The 18,910-nt window shown below is 34.6% G+C and overlaps 2 protein-coding genes across 3 annotated transcripts; one reads left to right on the plus strand and one right to left on the minus strand.

Annotated features, from left to right (window-relative positions):
* The first annotated feature begins 983 nt into the window (after positions 1-983).
* On the plus strand, positions 984-2,427 carry LOC124376354 (interferon alpha-4-like). The gene is made up of 5 exons (XM_046835405.1): positions 984-1,121; positions 1,236-1,310; positions 1,861-2,010; positions 2,130-2,219; positions 2,338-2,427. Exons 1-5 carry the CDS (start codon positions 984-986, stop codon positions 2,425-2,427), a joined length of 543 nt encoding a protein of 180 aa, XP_046691361.1.
* Positions 2,428-7,909: 5,482 nt separating this feature from the next.
* On the minus strand, positions 7,910-11,975 carry LOC124376206 (interferon a3-like). 2 transcript variants are annotated; one of them, XM_046835187.1, is made up of 6 exons: positions 11,881-11,975; positions 11,263-11,343; positions 10,101-10,175; positions 9,656-9,814; positions 9,397-9,489; positions 7,910-8,309 (listed from the first exon to the last, which is right to left on the minus strand). In XM_046835187.1, the coding sequence occupies exons 2-6, from the start codon at positions 11,317-11,319 to the stop codon at positions 8,196-8,198; spliced, it is 498 nt and encodes a 165-aa protein (XP_046691143.1). In that variant the 5' UTR covers positions 11,320-11,343; positions 11,881-11,975; the 3' UTR covers positions 7,910-8,195. The 2 variants fall into 2 exon arrangements, with proteins under 2 accessions (XP_046691143.1, XP_046691142.1); XM_046835186.1 differs by lacking the exon at positions 11,881-11,975 and having other exon boundaries at positions 11,263-11,825.
* Between the last annotated feature and the right edge of the window lie 6,935 nt (positions 11,976-18,910).

An 18,910-nucleotide genomic window follows, 5' to 3' on the forward strand; every position in this document is an offset into this window, starting at 1 on the left:
ATTTGTACACAGGGGCATTGGACATGAAACTCATAGTTCTAAACCCCGAAATGTGTATTTTTTAAAAGAATGTAAAAAGTCCATGCTGTTTTACGTTTCTTACGTTTACACCACTCTGGATAATCTTGGATAATACATCCAATAATCTGGATGTAATAAAAATGCAGTTTGGATGTGATTCGGTAAAGAATGAAATCATTCAGTTCTTCTGTTTTTTTTTTTCTTTTCATCGCTCTCCATTAGCTCTCTTGCTTGTTTACATCACCCTGACTGAATATTTCACTAAATTCCTTTATATTGGGGGTCGACAATTTAAGGATATGAAGGGAATCAAAATGCTAATTTGCAGCTCGTGCTCTGAGAGCAGGGTGTATTTCTGTGTTTACACATTTTTAAACATTTCTATGTTTGTGTGCAATCATCAATTAATATTATATCATTTGTTAAACCGTTAAATCACGTATTATTTGATTGTCCCCCTTTCATTTTATAATGATTATTACCCTGAAATGACGTGGGACGTGTTTATTATTGCGAAATCACACACACACTATTTCACCGGCAATGTATTTTAGAAATTGTTTTTATTTGTTATTATTTTTGAGTTGCTGGTGTTTTAGACTGGACTTCTGGTGTCCCGCGAAAACAATGTGAGTCTCAACACTGGGTCTGAGCAACAATTATTGAAGTTTCAAACGTCAGATTCCAGAAGCGAAACAGAAAAGTAACACGTCACACAGTAAAAATTTTGCACCGTGTAAAGAAGAAGAAAAAAAAAACATCTTTCATCTAAAAAAAAAAAAAAGAATCCGTTTTGCGGGACAATTAATTATTTTCGAAACGCATACAGAACACCCCACCCCAACCCCACCCCCACCCTGTATTAGATAAAATACTCCAGGACTCATGCTGGTGTTCATTCGCAGATTTGTTTTCATTCTGTCTGTTTGAAGGTTGAACCTGAGTATCTCTGAGCAATTATCATGGAGCTGATGAAGGTCGTGCTGCTGTTAATGATCTTGATAAGTGTGTGTGGAGCGGCCAGTCTTCCATCCTGCAGTTGGACACACTTCAGACTTAGAAGACTGAACGAGGAGTGTATTGGACTGCTCAAGAACATGGTGAGTAACATCTGCCTCATGGATAATACAAATCATTATCAGCAATAGCACAGAAAATCTTGGGTCATTGATAAATTACTCAGCGGAGGTGTGTGTGTGTGTGTGTGTTTACAGGGTGATCGGATGCCTTTGGAGTGTTTACAGTTAGAGAGCAACATCTTTCCCGATGACGTGTTCAATAAATCTCAGGTTTGTGCAGAATTGTTTATTGTGAAAAATCCAGATGTTATTATAAAAACTTTTATTGTAAATAACATTGTTATTTCAGTAAATTGTTTAATTTATTTCCATTTATTTATTTATTTTAATATTATTAATGTGTGAGACAGTTTCAATATTGGCTCGTTTTATTTATTTGTTTCCAGCTGTTACGTTGTTGTGGAGGTTTTTGTGAAGCGAATCAAAGACCAAGGCAATAAATAGAAAAACACATAATGAGTGAAGGAGCTGCTACATTTATAGATCATAACAGAATGGAGACATTTAAAATAAGTTATTAGTTTCACAGTGAAGGAAATGTGTTTTATTTATTTATTTATTTATTTATGTGGCTTTTATGAGTTTAGCATTCGGCCTGATAGTAACTTCTTGCCATGAGCTTTCAATATACATGTCTGTTCGCTCATCTGAAGTGAATTCAGTGGTGAAAACATCATCCTTATCGTCATCAAGAGCAGCTTTTATTTTTTGTATGAAAAGTAACCGTGAAATAATCAGTGAATTGTTTTTGTACTTGCAGAATGAAGACGTGGCCTTGGTGGCTCTTGAAACTCTAAAAGGAGTGAACAAAATCTTCAGAAACAAACAAACCTCAGTCACATGGAACCAAGATCAACTTGGACTCTTCAAGAACATCATACATAGACAAGTGAAAAACCTGCAAGAATGCGTGAGTGAGAAATTTCCAAATCTGTATCGGGGTCTAACCCTGCATGGGAAGTGTATCAGAAAACACGCCCCTGTATAAATCAGTGAATAATCCAGTCCTTGTGTGTGGACTGTCTGCAGGTAGAGAAAGAGGTCCAGACAGTGATGGACAGCAGCTCTGCTATACTGAGGCCTTATTTTGAAAGGCTGGAGAAGCGACTGAAAGAGAAGGTCAGTGCCCAGAGAAAAAAACAGTCTCACAATCAGTCATTCAAAGCCTTTGCATGGAAGTGCACGTGGATGTAATTCTGCTGTTTAACAAAACATGCATCGTGTTTCTGGTCTACAGAAGTTCAGCTCGTGCGGCTGGGAGATGGTGAGAACTCAGCTGCAGGATGGACTCGAGAAGTTTCAAACCTTTCTAGAGAGCAAGAAGTAAAGAAGAAGGAGAAAACAGACTAACAGTGTTTCCCAGTGCAACCAGATTATTTATTTATTTATCTATTTATTTATTTATTGATTGATTGATCGATCGATTGATTGATTGATTTCATTATTTATTTATTTATTTATTGATTGATTGATTGTCAGAACTATGCAATGTGTAATGAATGTATTTTTTATCATATATTGACTTGTTTATTTATTAGGATTTTTTTGTTTACTGATTTGTTAACAAAACAAACAGAACCATGTGCGGTTCATAGTTGAATGTTGTGATATTTTGCCTTTAATAAATTTTTAGTTTTTTTACATTCATAAGAAACAATGTATTTTTTTATACATGTGCACCTGTAGCATCTATGGCACTGAAAAGACGCTAACATCTACTTAGGTTCGATGAAAGTCCAATTCAACAGCTGACAATTTTATTGCCTCCTTAACAACAGTTCAAAATAGATAAACAATAATATATGCGATAAACCGTAAATAATATTCACACAAGAATAATACAAACAATAAGAGAAAAAAACTCTTTAAAATAATACAAAAGAAAGTAAATTTCCCCATAAATCTTCTCCCTTAGGTGTAGGTGGTATGTTGCTCCAGAGTTCCATAAACATGTATATTTAAGTGAACGTTCAATTCCTCGTCCTCAAGTGCACTTGACTGTGTGTGAATGAGGAATTAACTGGCTCTCAAAGCAAATCAAGATTCCCCTGGTGACAAATCACTGGCTGGTCATTCTATCAGGATCGTCTAGCAGTCTCGCTGGGCTAGGCTCTCCGTCTCGGTTTATCCAGACTTTCATGTGCTCACAAAAATCAATCTGCAAAATGGTACAGACGAGAAGAATTCAGCTCTCTTTTTATTTTTATTTCTACATCAAACCTCATTGACATCTTTTTCTTTCAAAGTGCATGTAACCAACGTGTAGGAATACATTCCAATCTATTAGGCTTGTTACTATTCACACTTTAACAGATTCATTACTTGTATTAATATTTCTGTAATAAATGAATCCCTTTAAATGCTGTTATACATTAAAAATGTACCCTGTTTAACACAGGTTTAACATGGAAATAAATTCGCATAATTATTAATTTATCAAAATTATTCGATTTAACATAAGTGAATACATTGACTATGTACAGTGATTATAATAACCATGTTGTATCTCTGCTTTCTCCTGGAATTCTGCTGGAAAGAACTGCAAATGGAAATAAAATAATTTTGGTAATAGTAATTATAGGCTCTAATCAACTCAGTCCTATAGTGCCCCCAATGGTTAAAAGTGAAACTACAGTATTAGTAGCCCTTATTTCTCTATGGGTTACACACCAATCTAAAAAGAAAATCACTAAATAAAAAAACATTCTTTAACTTTTTGCTTACACTCTATTTTTTTGTGTGAATTGTGGATTGACTGTTTGGTTAACTGAAACTGTTAGAGAAAGTTTTTCGCTGAACACTGCGACATCCATCTGCAGGGCCGATTCTAGGATTTTTTTAATGAGGTGGCACAGGGGGAACCAAAAACCAGTCAGGAGGGCCAATGGGGAAATTTATGTGCCCACACACAAGTGGGACGTCATAAAAATGGCACTGCACAAGTGCCATGAACAACGCATATCTCTTTTCCTGGTGGCTCCATCCTCAGCATTCTCCTACTGATATACACCATAGTCCACAAAGACTCCTGTCTGACCTCGTCCTTCAACCTGTCCATCACCACTGCAAACAGGAAAGGGCTCAGAGCTGATCCTTGATGCAGTCCAACCTTCACCTTGAACCAGTCTGTCGTTTCTACTGCACACTTCACTGCTGTCACACTGTCCTCATACATGTCCTGCACCACCCTCACATACTTCTCTGTCACACCAGAATTCCTCATACAATACCAAACAAACATCTAAATTAATCATCAATATTACACAAATAGTAAATTAACAGCCATATTTTTATCTGATTAAAAACACAATCGTTTAAATGTGAAGCTGTTCTTGGACATTGCAAACAACAACAAAAAAAATATAAGACTACCATGTAAAAAAGGTGGGCAGTGCCACCCTGTGCCCTCAGTTGAAACATGCTGCTGTTCATCTGAATTTCAGAGAGCAGAAACATCCAGGCACCTTGGGAAAGTCCTTTCACATTCACTTTGTAACTCGAAAGTAGACGAGTGTGTAATAAGGGAAATTGTTCACAGAGCAGAAAACCAGAAGTTCCTTCTAAAAAAAAAACTAAATGCAGTCAAGCAGCTAAATTTATGATTTTGCACCTGTGAGGAAACCCGGCCCAAGTAGCGTGAGAGGGAGAACCAGGGCTTAAATTAGCAATGATAAAAAATACAATAAAGTACAGTTCAAGAATATAAACACACACATTGTTTTTAAAGTTATAATAAATATATATCTGCAATAATCAGCCATTTATTTGACCTTGCTCAAGGGCAGTTTGACCTTGCTGGGGCAGATGTAAATGAACAGGAAATAACTTGTTAGAACATACAGACAAGATACTACGTAAGGAAAACGTGTTCAAACGTGTGAAAACAACATTTCTTGTTATACAGCACAGCAGAAATAGCCCAGTATTAGTGCAGTACCTGATGCTATATGTGAGCTCTTGTTAAGAATGTTTTTAAAGAAATCTATCTTATGCCATCTTTATTTACAGATTAGGCCGAGGTCATCTAGCAGTATTTAGTGTAAGTTTATTTTGCATTTTTTTTCAGCATAATCATTATTTATCTCATACTGGTTTATATTATAATACTGGTAGTATAGCAGTTATTAAATAGAGATAGTTGTGAAATAAAATGAATATATAACCGAACTTTACATATCACAAGAAGCATAAAAACTTATGGCAGAATGCAATCTTTAATTAAAGTAAGAATATATGATATGAGCTAAGATTTTCATAGCATCTTGCTCACTGAGCAGTTAAGCAAGCAGGTGGTGAGTATACTAAGGAGCATCTCGCATATATATATATATATATATATATATATATATATACACACTATAGCTCCAAAAGTATTGGGTCATAAGTACTGTATGTGATTTTTGAGCATCACATTCCACATTTGGTCCCAATTTGCTCTTCTAATTCCCTCCAATCTACTGGGAAGATGTTCCACTAGATTTTGTTGTGTGTTTATGGATATTTGTGTTCATCAGTCACAAGTGTATTATAAAAGGCAGGTACTGATGTAGGTGAGGAGACCTGGGGTGCAGTCAGCGTTCACATTCAACCCCTTAGTTCAGTGTTCAGTAGGGATGAGATCCTTCTCAAGAGCAAAGCCTTCTCTGCTAGCCGGAACACTATCAGAAGCACTGATTTACAACCTAAATTCTAATATTTGTTCCATGAAATTGTATTTATTTACTCCCAACTATTCTGGACATTTTTGGGGTTCGTTTTTGATTTGGCCACTAGATGCCGCCACTGAGCCCTTATCCCCTACTCCCTAGCCCCTAACTGTTTAATGTCTCCCACCTGCTCCTTTTTAGTGTTGTCTATTAAAGTGCCCCTTTTGCCTTGGTTTTTGTTGGTTCATTATATTTGTCTTTATTTTGGTTGGGGTAGAGTCAGCATGATATTGGTCTTGTTATTTGTCTGTCTTGATATTTGCATTTAAATCTGGACATGTGTGGGTTTGTTTGTTGTTCTGTTTGGTAAGTGTTTTTTTGTTTTATTTCTTTGTCTGCTGCTTTTCTCGCGTTTTTTCTAGTATCCTGGCTTCTCCTGTCTTCCCTAGTCTCCTGGCTTTTCCGTTCCGTGTCTGCCACTCGCTCTAGCGATCCGGGTTCGAGACTTGTTTTGTATTGTATTAATGGTTTCTATAATTGCGACATGGTGATATTAAGAGGTGGATTAAGTCGGGGGGGAAGTCCCCACTAAAGGCCCAGGTAGCAAATGCACGACCCACCACACAAAGAGAGAGAATTATTACTGTCAGAGTGTAGTGTGAGATACCAGGAGGATGTCCTTGAGGGTCTCTTTGAAAGATCAAATTCTTGGGAGGATGATTCAAGACATCCGGGGTGAAATACTACTGTTGCGTTGAATCTACCTTGCTCACTGTATGTTTTAAAAACTTTTTTGTCTTTTAATAAAACATCTACAAATGTTTATTTCTTTTTTAAACTGCAGAAATGTCTGAAGCACAGAATTAAATAGTATGTCAGTGTTCCATCATGCTGATAGGATTATTCATGTTTTTATTTTCCAGTGGTGCCATAAAAAATGATTTTACTAAATTATTAAAAGCAACCCATGTGTGGTGAGTGAAGTGTCCTACAGTCAGATTTCTCCTCTATCTGAAATCTTATACAATTAGCATTTGAGATTGAGTATGTCATTTTTATTCCCATCTAAAGAACTGCAGAGAATTGTTTGTGCAGAGAAATAAATAAATGCTTCATAAATGCTTCTTTGCTGAAGCATACAACTGGACACCAGACCATGACTAAGTGGTATTGGTAGGTGGTGGAGAGTGTCGAGATTATTCTACCAGTAAATAGGGACTAAATGTGTACTGGGATGTTGAAAAAGCACATCACACCGATTTGTGATTGATCTGATAGATTGTGCCTTAAAACTATTTTTATATTTCCTCACTGCACTAATACTCATCAGAGTTACATCAAGCACAGAACATGGCTGCTGAATGCAAAGGTTTTGTACAGGAAACAGATTGTTGCATCATATAGACTAGAAGCCTGTAATATACATTATAAAGTTTATTTATAAGAAGAATAAAATTCTGTATAAAATTTTCAGTAGTCCAAATGCAAGACGAGTGCAGTCTATACATGTGTGTGTGTGTTGTGTAGGAGGATGGCAGTGGTAGACACATCATGTCTGTGGTAATGGTGGCAGAGGAAGTGGATGGGTTGTTGTTCATGCGCCTAATGAGCTGTGCATAAAACCTTGAAGGTCTGGCATTAGCAGTTCAGTAGCACAAAGCTGAGAGTGTGTACATGCTGTACAGTAATCCTGAAAGAGTGTTTTGTGCTGTGAGAAATGAATGATGTAACATGTCTCAGGCCAAAACCTTATTCATTAAACATTTTGAAAATTTTCAATTAATAAGTATGTTTATATAAATAGTCTTTTAAACACGCAATTGAGGATGAAACTAAAACCCAAAACTGACAAAGAACATGACCAACATGTGGCCAAAGGGTAATCCATGCTTCTTTCGAATATGTTATAATTCTCTTCCACCACGTCTCAGGTTTTGGGGGATGTTTGTTTTACTAATTGCAAGAAAACTTCATTGTAAAAAGAAATTCGAAAACGGTCCTAGAATTCACCCTGTTATTTTTTTATAACGTATTATAGGTTGCGTTAAAACCAGAAGAATGAGTCACTAGGAGATGCTTGGATTTGTTGTAAAAAAAATATATCAAAATGACATTTTTTATTTCTTTTTTTGTCTCAGTGAAGTTGACCAACAGAACAAATCACTAGAAAAATTGCAGAATCTGCTCATAAATAATAATAAAAATAATAAAAAAACATACATATACAATACTGTTATTGTTTTTGTCAATAAATAAATACATAAATAAATACATACATAAATAAATAAATAAAATTGTCATGCAAATTCAAAATATACATGATTTTTTTTTGTTTTGAAATAGACATTGAAACATGACTGGAACTTGGCCTTAGTTCACAATATTTGGTCCAGTAGTCAAAATGTAGTAGTAAAAAAAATTGTAAAATAAATAGTAATAGACTTGTTTTTTAGTTGGTCCTCTTCATTAGTTTCTGCCTCACATCCGCACCGATGATGTCCATCCTCATAAGATGAAGCTGCACCGTGTTCCTGATTTGCTCCAAAGCATCTGGGCTGTAGTTCTGCAACAAGAGTAAAATATTTAATGACTATTCAGTACACGTTTATCAGTACATATTATAGTATTGGGACACCCGACTTTTCCATCCATAGTGCATCATTCCCAAACTGTTACTACGAAGTTGGAGACACATAATTATATAAGACGTCTTTGGACGCATTAAACTTCTCCCTCACTTAAACTAGGAGACCCAAACCTGCTCCAGCATGACAATACTCCTGTGTTTTTTAACCTTAACCCTGTTGAATAGCTTTGGGATCAATTGGAATGCTGACTGCACTCCAGGGCTCCTCATCTCACCTACATCAGTACCTGACTTTACTAACACTATGTTATAAGGTCATAAACGTAGGCCTGGTCGGTGTATATCTCCTACTGTACAGTGACTGCAGCTACAGTCAGAATGTATAGAATACACCGTTTTACAGATACTGTATATACAGATTTAGATTTCATAGAAGCAAGTCATATTCTGCCAACAATCGTTATGTATGATCATGGCAATAGAGTGATAAAAACTCTTGTGATGAACATTAGGGGTCACACAAAATAAATATAGAGGGGGCATAGCCTTTTCCATTAAATCCATAAAAAAACAAGTGTGTGGAAATCCTGTCCACTGTGATGCGCATGATATCAGACCACGATGAGTATAATGCCATCATCGAATCTTTAAACATCTCTGCAGAAGCTTTCAAATGACGCCATGTTTACGCCTCTGTGATCTATATTGCTTAAACAGAGAACCTAGAGTTGGCCATTTTAATAGATGATGGAGCTTTTTTTCCCCCAAGTTAACTGACACCTCAGGTGCTCACGAGCTCACCATGGTTCACTGTCTAATCATTTCAAACCAGACCACAGGAACCCAGAAGCTGTGGCTGACCTCTGTGAGCTCTGTGAGCTTCTCAAACATTAGTTTGCAGTTGTTCATAGGTTTTTTTACCATTATGGCCGCCATATTGTAACCCCATGGCATTAATGACTGTATAACAGCTCTATGCTTAATGATGGCTATCTGGTATCTCTGGGGTTGAACATTTTCTAGCACATAACCTTCTAACACATAAAACATGAACATAACTTACAGCATTTTTCAGCATTTTCTTCAACCTCTTGAAGTGTCTTCGGATTTTCCTCTCACTGTTCGAGTGTCTTGTTCTCTCAGCGTATGTTGCTGTCTGTTTGAGAAGAAAGCAGTAAAGTGACCTTGATGGAACTCTTCTTCAGACGTTATTATGCCATAGTGCATATTTAGTGTCCCTGCACAGTTTTATGATTACTACAGCACATTTACAGGCTACATCATTATATTGGCATATCAGCAAAGCTTTAAAAAACACTTACACATTTTTTAAGCTCCATCAGTTGCCGGGTATTGAGGATGTTCAGGAAATCATCCAGTGCCCTGCTGTCCCAATTAATATTATCAGCATTTGATGCAGCATCGAAGAGAACGATGATCTGCTCTGTGGCCTCAGCCAGAAAGCTCATCTGATCTTCTGCCTGGAAGAAAAAGACGATGTGAATATTAAAAACTATACTGATTTCCTACAAAAGAGTGAGAACCGTCAGCATTAAAGGAGAAGTGGTAGCTCAGTGGTGAAGATGCTGAATTGAAAGGTTATAAATTCAAATCCTAGCACCACTAAGTTTAAACTCGTGGCCCCTGAGCAAGGCCCTTAACTCTAAACTGCTCAGATCATTGAAAGCCACTCTGGACAAAGGCGTCTGCTAAATGTGGTAAATGTAAATAGAGCTTCAATGTAGTTTTTCAGGGTTTTTATTTTACCTTTGCCCTCTCCACTGCGTTGTACACCAGGTGTGGAAATGAAACCGGTTTATTGAATGTAGTAATCTCTCCACCCTAAACAGAGAAATTGGGAACAATTTTTAAGTCAGGCATATTATTCATGCAACATAGCACCGATTTAACGATCAACTGGAACAGATGTGTCAAAACATCAGGAAGTCAGAGACACAACACTTGGGTGAGTTTTTCAACAGAACAGAGGAACAATTACTTTATTATATTTATTACCAGCTCCAAACTCAATCCTGATACAGGACTGTTTTTATCATTTCCAATTCGAGTAAAATAAAGATATGATCACTATGCATTTATTCGCTTCATACTTTGAGAAATAGAACCATTATTAATGTGATGAACAGTGGGATATCAGGTGCACACGGCTTTAAACGTGGATTTTCAGATCAAAGTACATATACGTTTATACAATACTGGGATTATTAAAACAACACAAAGGCCATGTTTACGTGTTCGAGTGAGAATCATACTTCTAAACACACTTTTTACACAAAAACATGCCGTACTCGGACATTTTTTTTTGCGGTCTAAATGAAACTGCAGCTACACCAAAAGCCAGAGTTCAGCAGTTTAATACTAATATCTGGTGTTTTATCTTTTAGTCAGATTTTTAATTCTGAATAAATTATTTGATTAAATTGGTATTTTCTTTTTCTGCTCATTATTATTATTATTATTATTATTATTATTATTATTATTATTATTGTGACCAAGACACTGCTTCTTCCAAAACTTTCAAGTTACATGCACCAAACAAATCTAGTTTCTTTCCTCTTTTTTAGTTATTTCTTACACACAAAAAAAATCTAAAATAATAATAATAATAATAATAATAATAATAATAAATATCATCATGATAATCAGTTCATTGCTAAAACATTATTATTCTTATTATTCTTATTATTGTTCTTGTTGTGCATACAATAATTCAATAATAATATTAAAATGACATTATAGTTGTAATTGATAATAATAATAATAATAATAATAATAATAATAATAATAATAATAATAATAATAATAAATAAACTATTAGTAGTAGTAGTGTGAGGATAAGGCATAAGATCACTGGAGGTTAGTGGTTGCACACAGGTTTTGAGAATGAAATGTTCCTGTGATTCCTCACCATTTCTCGGAGCAGTGAGAGACACACTCCGTTCTTCATCCGGTACTGGCTGATCATCCACTCGCAGGTGTCGCATCGCTCCTGCACGAGGAAAAACACCAGCAAAGAATAAAAACACGTCCACGGCTGCACGAGCTTCATGTTGGCGCTTTCGGAGAGAGGAGCTTTTTGGTAACATGGTGCAGGTCTGGAGATTTATACGAGGAGTTGGAAAGGGAAAACGAAGGGAGGCCATAACTCAAAGCTTTGACTTCGTGGGAGAAGAGAAATCCCCAAAACACCTTTCCCTCTCTCTCTCTCTCTCTCTCTCTCACACAGGCTCCACCCCTCTTTCGCTTTCACTTTCCTTTTCGTAATGATTCAATACAATCAAAGTAAATACCATTAAACTAAACAATAATCACTGAATAAAACACCACAACATTAAACAGCGCTTCTGCAATGTTTCTGCCTTTTAATGAGAACATGTTTCATCTCAGACCAGGTTTATTCAGGATCACGCGCTGGATTCTGTAGGACCTTTTCTTCTGTCTGTACCGAAACCCAGCAGCGAACAGACATTAGAATTAAATATATAAATATAAATATGAATATAAAGCACGATCGGTTCGATCCTACCTGCGGCTCGGTCCGGTCTTTCCCCCGATTACAAACAGAAAACGATTGCACACAGAAATCCGATCGTCCTCTAGATCTTCTCTGGTCTTTCAGGTTTTGACGTAAGACAAGTGGTGGGAAACCCGGAACTCGTCCAGCTGCGATGCAAAGGTTTTACATCATCTTTAGGGTTACATCATCTGCGGAAAGTTTCTTTTTTTAATTACTACTAATACTTTATTAATAATAATAATAACAACAACAACAATAATAACAACAACAATAATAATAATAATAATAATAATAATAATAATAACAATAATAATATTAATAACAACAATAATAATACAATAATAATATTAATAATAACAATAACACTAATAATAATAATAACAATAATAATAATTATTATTATAATTATAACTACTATAATAACAATAATAACAATAATAACAATAATAGCCGCAAGCTACATTTAATTAAAAGTTTAATAAAAAATATTGACAATCAATTAAAATATTTAATCGCGATTAACGGCATGATTGACACAAATGAACTCCTGATTAATCTCAACTCAATCACACATTTCTATCTGTTCTAAATGTGATTAAACCTAATAATTTTCACGTTTTTAATACTCTAGTAAACATGGACGAATAGGGCTTTGTTCAAATGCATGTTTATTATTAGAGCAATTTACAGAAAAACAACAGTTTAATTGCTGGATGTTTACACCATGTCGGATTGTGCGGATCATTTGAGAATGGCGCAGAAAAACTAATGTTTAGTGATTCAATATATTTTTTTAGTTGAGTTTGCAATTTGCAAATGTATATTTATATTTTATATTGTATTTAATTTATATATGAATAATGAAAGGAAATGAATAAATCGTGAATAAACCTGTGTTGCGTTAAAGGTCTTAATTTCGGGTCTTCTATATTTATTTATTTATCACTGTAAACCCTAATTCTGTCATTACTTAAATGATCAAGTAATCTTGAGTTAACACTACTTGAAATTTTGTATTTTTTTAACCATAACTAAAAAATATAAGTTAGATTAAGCCGCAAAATACTTCAACTTAATATTTTGACTTTTATGAACTCAAAATTCTGATTTATAAAAATATTCACTCTGGTCTCCCTTGATGGTGATTGGTTATTTAAGGAGTTCTGCCTGGCAAAAAGAGAACTAATGCAGTGATTGGTAGAATAATCCTATAGGCGGTCCTTAATGCCTGTTGCTCATGCCGGAAAGTTCTGGAATTAATCTTCTCGTCATTCGTCATTTTAAACTCGGTAAGTAAAGTTATTATGCAGAAATGAACTTGAAAATATTATTTTAATTGTCAAATATGTTTGTTTAAAGCATAAATTTACATTTATATAACAAAGAACCGCCCAGTCATCATTACAAATCTTTCAGACACGTGTTTCCTGTTCAGACTTTGCGAACATCGCCTTCAATTTTGTGAACATTATTTTAGAAATCATATTGAGAAACTGAATTTGACTTGTAAGATGTTAATTCTTTATACATTAGTTAATCGTGTGTTTTTAGGAAGAAAAAAGTGTTCTTCAGCAGTCCATCTTCACATTTATCATCAAGAATTAATTGTCTAGCTAACCTATCCGTATTTGCTGGTTTAGGCTGGTTTTATTAATAACATTAATTTTATATATTATTAATTATAATGAAATATAATTTTCTTTATGATGTTTTGTCAATGACTGTCAATTTTTTATATTTTCTGATGTTTTTATATTGCAGGTGAAACAGGAACATGTGGAAAATTAGACCTGAATTACCCCAAATCACTCGCACACACATTTGATCTCATACAGGTGTACTGATGTCAATGGGACAGAATGCCCTCAAGCCCAAAGTACAGTTTAGTTGTTTAAGTGCACAGAGGTCTGGCAGTGATGTTGTGCAGCAGTTAATGTGGGATATTGTTGCCACCTGTACAGTGTTGTAGACTGTGGCTGTGTGTTTTCTGATACGGTATGTTTTTAAAATTTAAACTGAAATGTAATTTATATTATTTATCTGTACGTGTTCGTACAGTGTGGCTGTGACCAGTTCTGTTTCATATATTGAAATTTAAATGTTTTAATGTTTAAACAATTTTGCACAATAAATACATTCAATATGATGTTTAATGTGTTTTTTGGACTGAATAAAGTTTTAACAGTCAAAAGAACTATGATATTAGTCAATTCAATTTATAATCATTTGCAATTTCAGTTTAATTTTTAAGTTGACTTAAATATGTAAGTAAGTGAACTTAATAGTTTAAGTGCAAATTATAAAACACCAAGTTAGATGAACTTAACAATTGAAGTACAGTCTACATGAGCACCAAGTTAAATGAACTTAAATAAACAAGTTTTGGAAAATCCATTACTCAATTCAAATGAGGGAACGAGTTTACTCAATAGGTTGAGTTCATTGAACTTATTAGGGTTTTCAGTGTGGTGTCTCCATCCTCAGCATTCTCCTACTGATATACCCCATGTCCCTCCTCTGCACATGTTCAAACCATCTCAATCTCACCTCCCTCACCTTGTCTCCAAAACGTTCTACATGCGCTGTCTATTTTATAAACTTATTTCTAATCCTGTCCATCGTCTTCACTCCCAACGAACATCTCAACATCTTCAGCTCTGCTACCTCCAGCTCCACCTCCTGTTTTTTACTCAGTGCCACTGTCTCTAATCCATACATCTCAGGTCTCACCACAGTCCTATAAACTTTCTCTTTCATTCTCACAGATACTCTTCTATCACAAATCACTCCTGCTCTCACTCTTCTCCACCCACTCCACCCTGCCTGCACTCTTTTCTTCACTTCTCTAACACACTCTCCATTTCTTTACACTGTTGTCCCCAGGTACCTGAACTCCTCCACCTTCTTCACCTCTTCTCCCTGCAACCGCACCCCTCCACTGCCCTCCCTCTAATTCACACACATGTACTCTGTCTTACTCCTACTGACTTTCATTCCCCTTCTCTCCAGCATGTACCTCCACCTCTCCAGGCTCTTCTCCACCTTCTCCTCTTCTCCCTACTCTCCCCACTAATCACAATATCATCTGCAAACATCATAGTCTACGAAGACTCCTGTCTGACCTCATCCTTCAACCTGTCCATCCCCACTGCAAACAGGAAACAGCTCAGAGCCGATCCTTGATGCAATCCAACCTCCACCTTGAACCAGTCTGTCGTTCTTACTGCACACTTCACTGCTGTCACACTGTCCTCATACATGTCCTGCACCACCCTCACATACTTCTCTGTCACACCAGACTGCCTTCCTTAGTGGCCAACTTCTCCTACAGCTCCTCATATGCCTTTTCCCTGTCTTTCATCCATCTTTACCTGCTGCTGCATCTCTTTGTTCTCCTGCCTACTTTTCTCATCACTCTGTCGATCCCAATTCTGTTTCTCCAACCTCTTTCTCCTTTTGCTCTCCTGCACTTCCTCATTCCACCACCACGTCTCTTTGACATTCATCATCATCCCTTCAACTTGTGATATTTAGACAGTTTGTTAAAACAGAACAATTAATCAAGATTGCAATGTTTAGCTAAATTCTCAGGGCAACTACATTTAAACACACACACACACACACACACACACACACACACACACACACACAATGATTTTTATCCCAGATCATTTTGCTTTAGAGACATATTTATGTAATATGTAAATAAGAGTGAGACACTTCTATTTGAATCTCTGATGTTTTGTTTCTGCATCAGTTTTATTCAAGTGGTTTAGTTTATTTGAATTAAAAAAAATAATAATCATATAAAAAAGAAAAAAAAAGAAAAATAACAAGAGAATTAGGAGCAGCTCGTGCCCACGATGTGATGCACAGAATAAATGAGGTAAAGGGAAAAACCCGAATGCAGCAAGTGGTCGTGAGGAAAATTAAAACCACACAGTTGGCTGGAAACAGAGGGGCGAAGTTTTTTGTCTCGGTTTTTTTAACCGAACATTTTGTGTTATCAAGAAGAAATCACCAAGAAAACAAGAGTTCCGGGTTTTTTTGGTTTTCGTTTGTTTGTTTGAAGGAAAGGGTTAACCTTTAACTGTTTGTTATTTAGAGAAACCTCAGAATGCACACAGGCAATAAAATGCAAATTATAATATAAATATAAATTATAATAAATTATTTAATCACAATATCCTGTTCCTGATGCATGGCACCTTCTCAGTTATATTGCAGTAGCAGTTTTAGTGGTAATAATTAAAATAATAACATTAGATATTAGCGGCGTTATTATTATTATTATTATTATTATTATTATTATTAGTAGTAGTAGTAGTAGTAGTAATAGTAGTGAAACTGGATATGATTTATTCATCTAATGGTGTAGTTGAAAATTATCATCTCCAAACACTAAATGTAGTCATCATATGCACAATTTTTATATGTAAGAGAAAAAAAAAATACAGCAAAACAACGATCTCGAGTAAAGCCCATGCTGCTGCTCAAATGAGACCAAGTCACGTGATTCTTTATACACTGGTATAATAATAATTCCATATTTTTTTATTGCTCCTTTAACAATCAAAATTGTCCCAATTATGCTTTGGAGAAATAACACATTGCAAATATATAGTTTGGTCACACATTAGTCACTTAGTCACAATGATCACTGAGTAAGTGGTAAAGGTGTGGATGAAGAAACTCCCTGAGATGGTATGAAGTACAAAAGCTTGAGAACGAATCAAAAAGAAAGTTTTTACTTCTAAAGTAAAACGTATTAGCATTGGAGAGATCTGATTGATTTAAACTCACTTCTTTCTTTTCAGTAAATTTCACTTCTTTTTTTTTTCTTCATGCAAATAAACTCTACACGAACCACACGGAGGGGAGGTTGGGGGTGGTTTGCGAAATACTCTTCTAGAACATCTCACAATTTCAGAGCCCAGGGAAAGAAAACGTTAATCAAGAACAACTGAAAACAACCTACACATAAAAAAAGTAATAAATAATGCACGAATAAGTGACAGATACATTACAGGGTTTCGGCTGTTACAAAAAAAAGTAATGCAAAATTATAACATTTAAGTTTTTCGATTAAATAAAGTTTTGTGTAAAAAATCATGGATTTGTGTGAATGTTTTTTTTCCAAGATAACTTCGGTGTTATTTCTTCACCATGCCAGTTATATTTCCCCTTTCTGAGAAAAAAACAGGGTAAAATTAGTGCTTTCGTTTATTGACGAAACTCACCATTGGATCACAAACACTCGAGCGAAACTCGAGCTGCGTCCTGCAGCACTCAGTCCAACATCATGTTCTCTGCTTTCCATACAGTACGATAGCACACAAACACTCTAAACAATATCATAATATAGCACACAAACACTGTAAACAATATCATAATATAGCACACAAACACTGTAAACAATATCATAATATAGCACACAAACACTGTAAACAATATCATAATATAGCACACAAACACTGTAAACAATATCATAATATAGCACACAAACACTGTAAACAATATCATAATATAGCACACAAACACTGTAAACAATATCATAATATAGCACACAAACACTGTAAACAATATTATAATATAGCACACAAACACTGTAAACAATATCATAATATAGCACACAAACACTGTAAACAATATCATAATATAGCACACAAACACTGTAAACAATATTATAATATAGCACACAAACACTGTAAACAATATCATAATATAGCACACAAACACTGTAAACAATATCATAATATAGCACACAAACACTGTAAACAATATTATAATATAGCACACAAACACTGTAAACAATATCATAATATAGCACACAAACACTGTAAACAATATCATAATATAGCACACAAACACTGTAAACAATATCATAATATAGCACACAAACACTGTAAACAATATCATAATATAGCACACAAACACTGTAAACAATATTATAATATAGCACACAAACACTGTAAACAATATTATAATATAGCACACAAACACTGTAAACAATATTATAATATAGCACACAAACACTGTAAACAATATCATAATATAGCACACAAACACTGTAAACAATATCATAATATAGCACACAAACACTGTAAACAATATCATAATATAGCACACAAACACTGTAAACAATATTATAATATAGCACACAAACACTGTAAACAATATTATAATATAGCACACAAACACTGTAAACAATATTATAATATAGCACAAACACTGTAAACAATATCATAATATAGCACACAAACACTGTAAACAATATTATAATATAGCACACAAACACTGTAAACAATATCATAATATAGCACACAAACACTGTAAACAATATCATAATATAGCACACAAACACTGTAAACAATATCATAATATAGCACACAAACACTGTAAACAATATTATAATATAGCACACAAACACTGTAAACAATATCATAATATAGCACACAAACACTGTAAACAATATCATAATATAGCACACAAACACTGTAAACAATATTATAATATAGCACACAAACACTGTAAACAATATCATAATATAGCACACAAACACTGTAAACAATATTATAATATAGCACACAAACACTGTAAACAATATTATAATATAGCACACAAACACTGTAAACAATATCATAATATAGCACACAAACACTGTAAACAATATTATAATATAGCACACAAACACTGTAAACAATATTATAATATAGCACACAAACACTGTAAACAATATTATAATATAGCACAAACACTGTAAACAATATCATAATATAGCACACAAACACTGTAAACAATATTATAATATAGCACACAAACACTGTAAACAATATCATAATATAGCACACAAACACTGTAAACAATATTATAATATAGCACACAAACACTGTAAACAATATTATAATATAGCACAAACACTGTAAACAATATATAATATAGCACACAAACACTGTAAACAATATCATAATATAGCACACAAACACTGTAAACAATATTATAATATAGCACACAAACACTGTAAACAATATTATAATAT

The sequence above is a fragment of the Silurus meridionalis genome, chromosome 22, assembly GCF_014805685.1.
Source record: "Silurus meridionalis isolate SWU-2019-XX chromosome 22, ASM1480568v1, whole genome shotgun sequence".
Lineage (NCBI taxonomy): Eukaryota > Metazoa > Chordata > Actinopteri > Siluriformes > Siluridae > Silurus > Silurus meridionalis.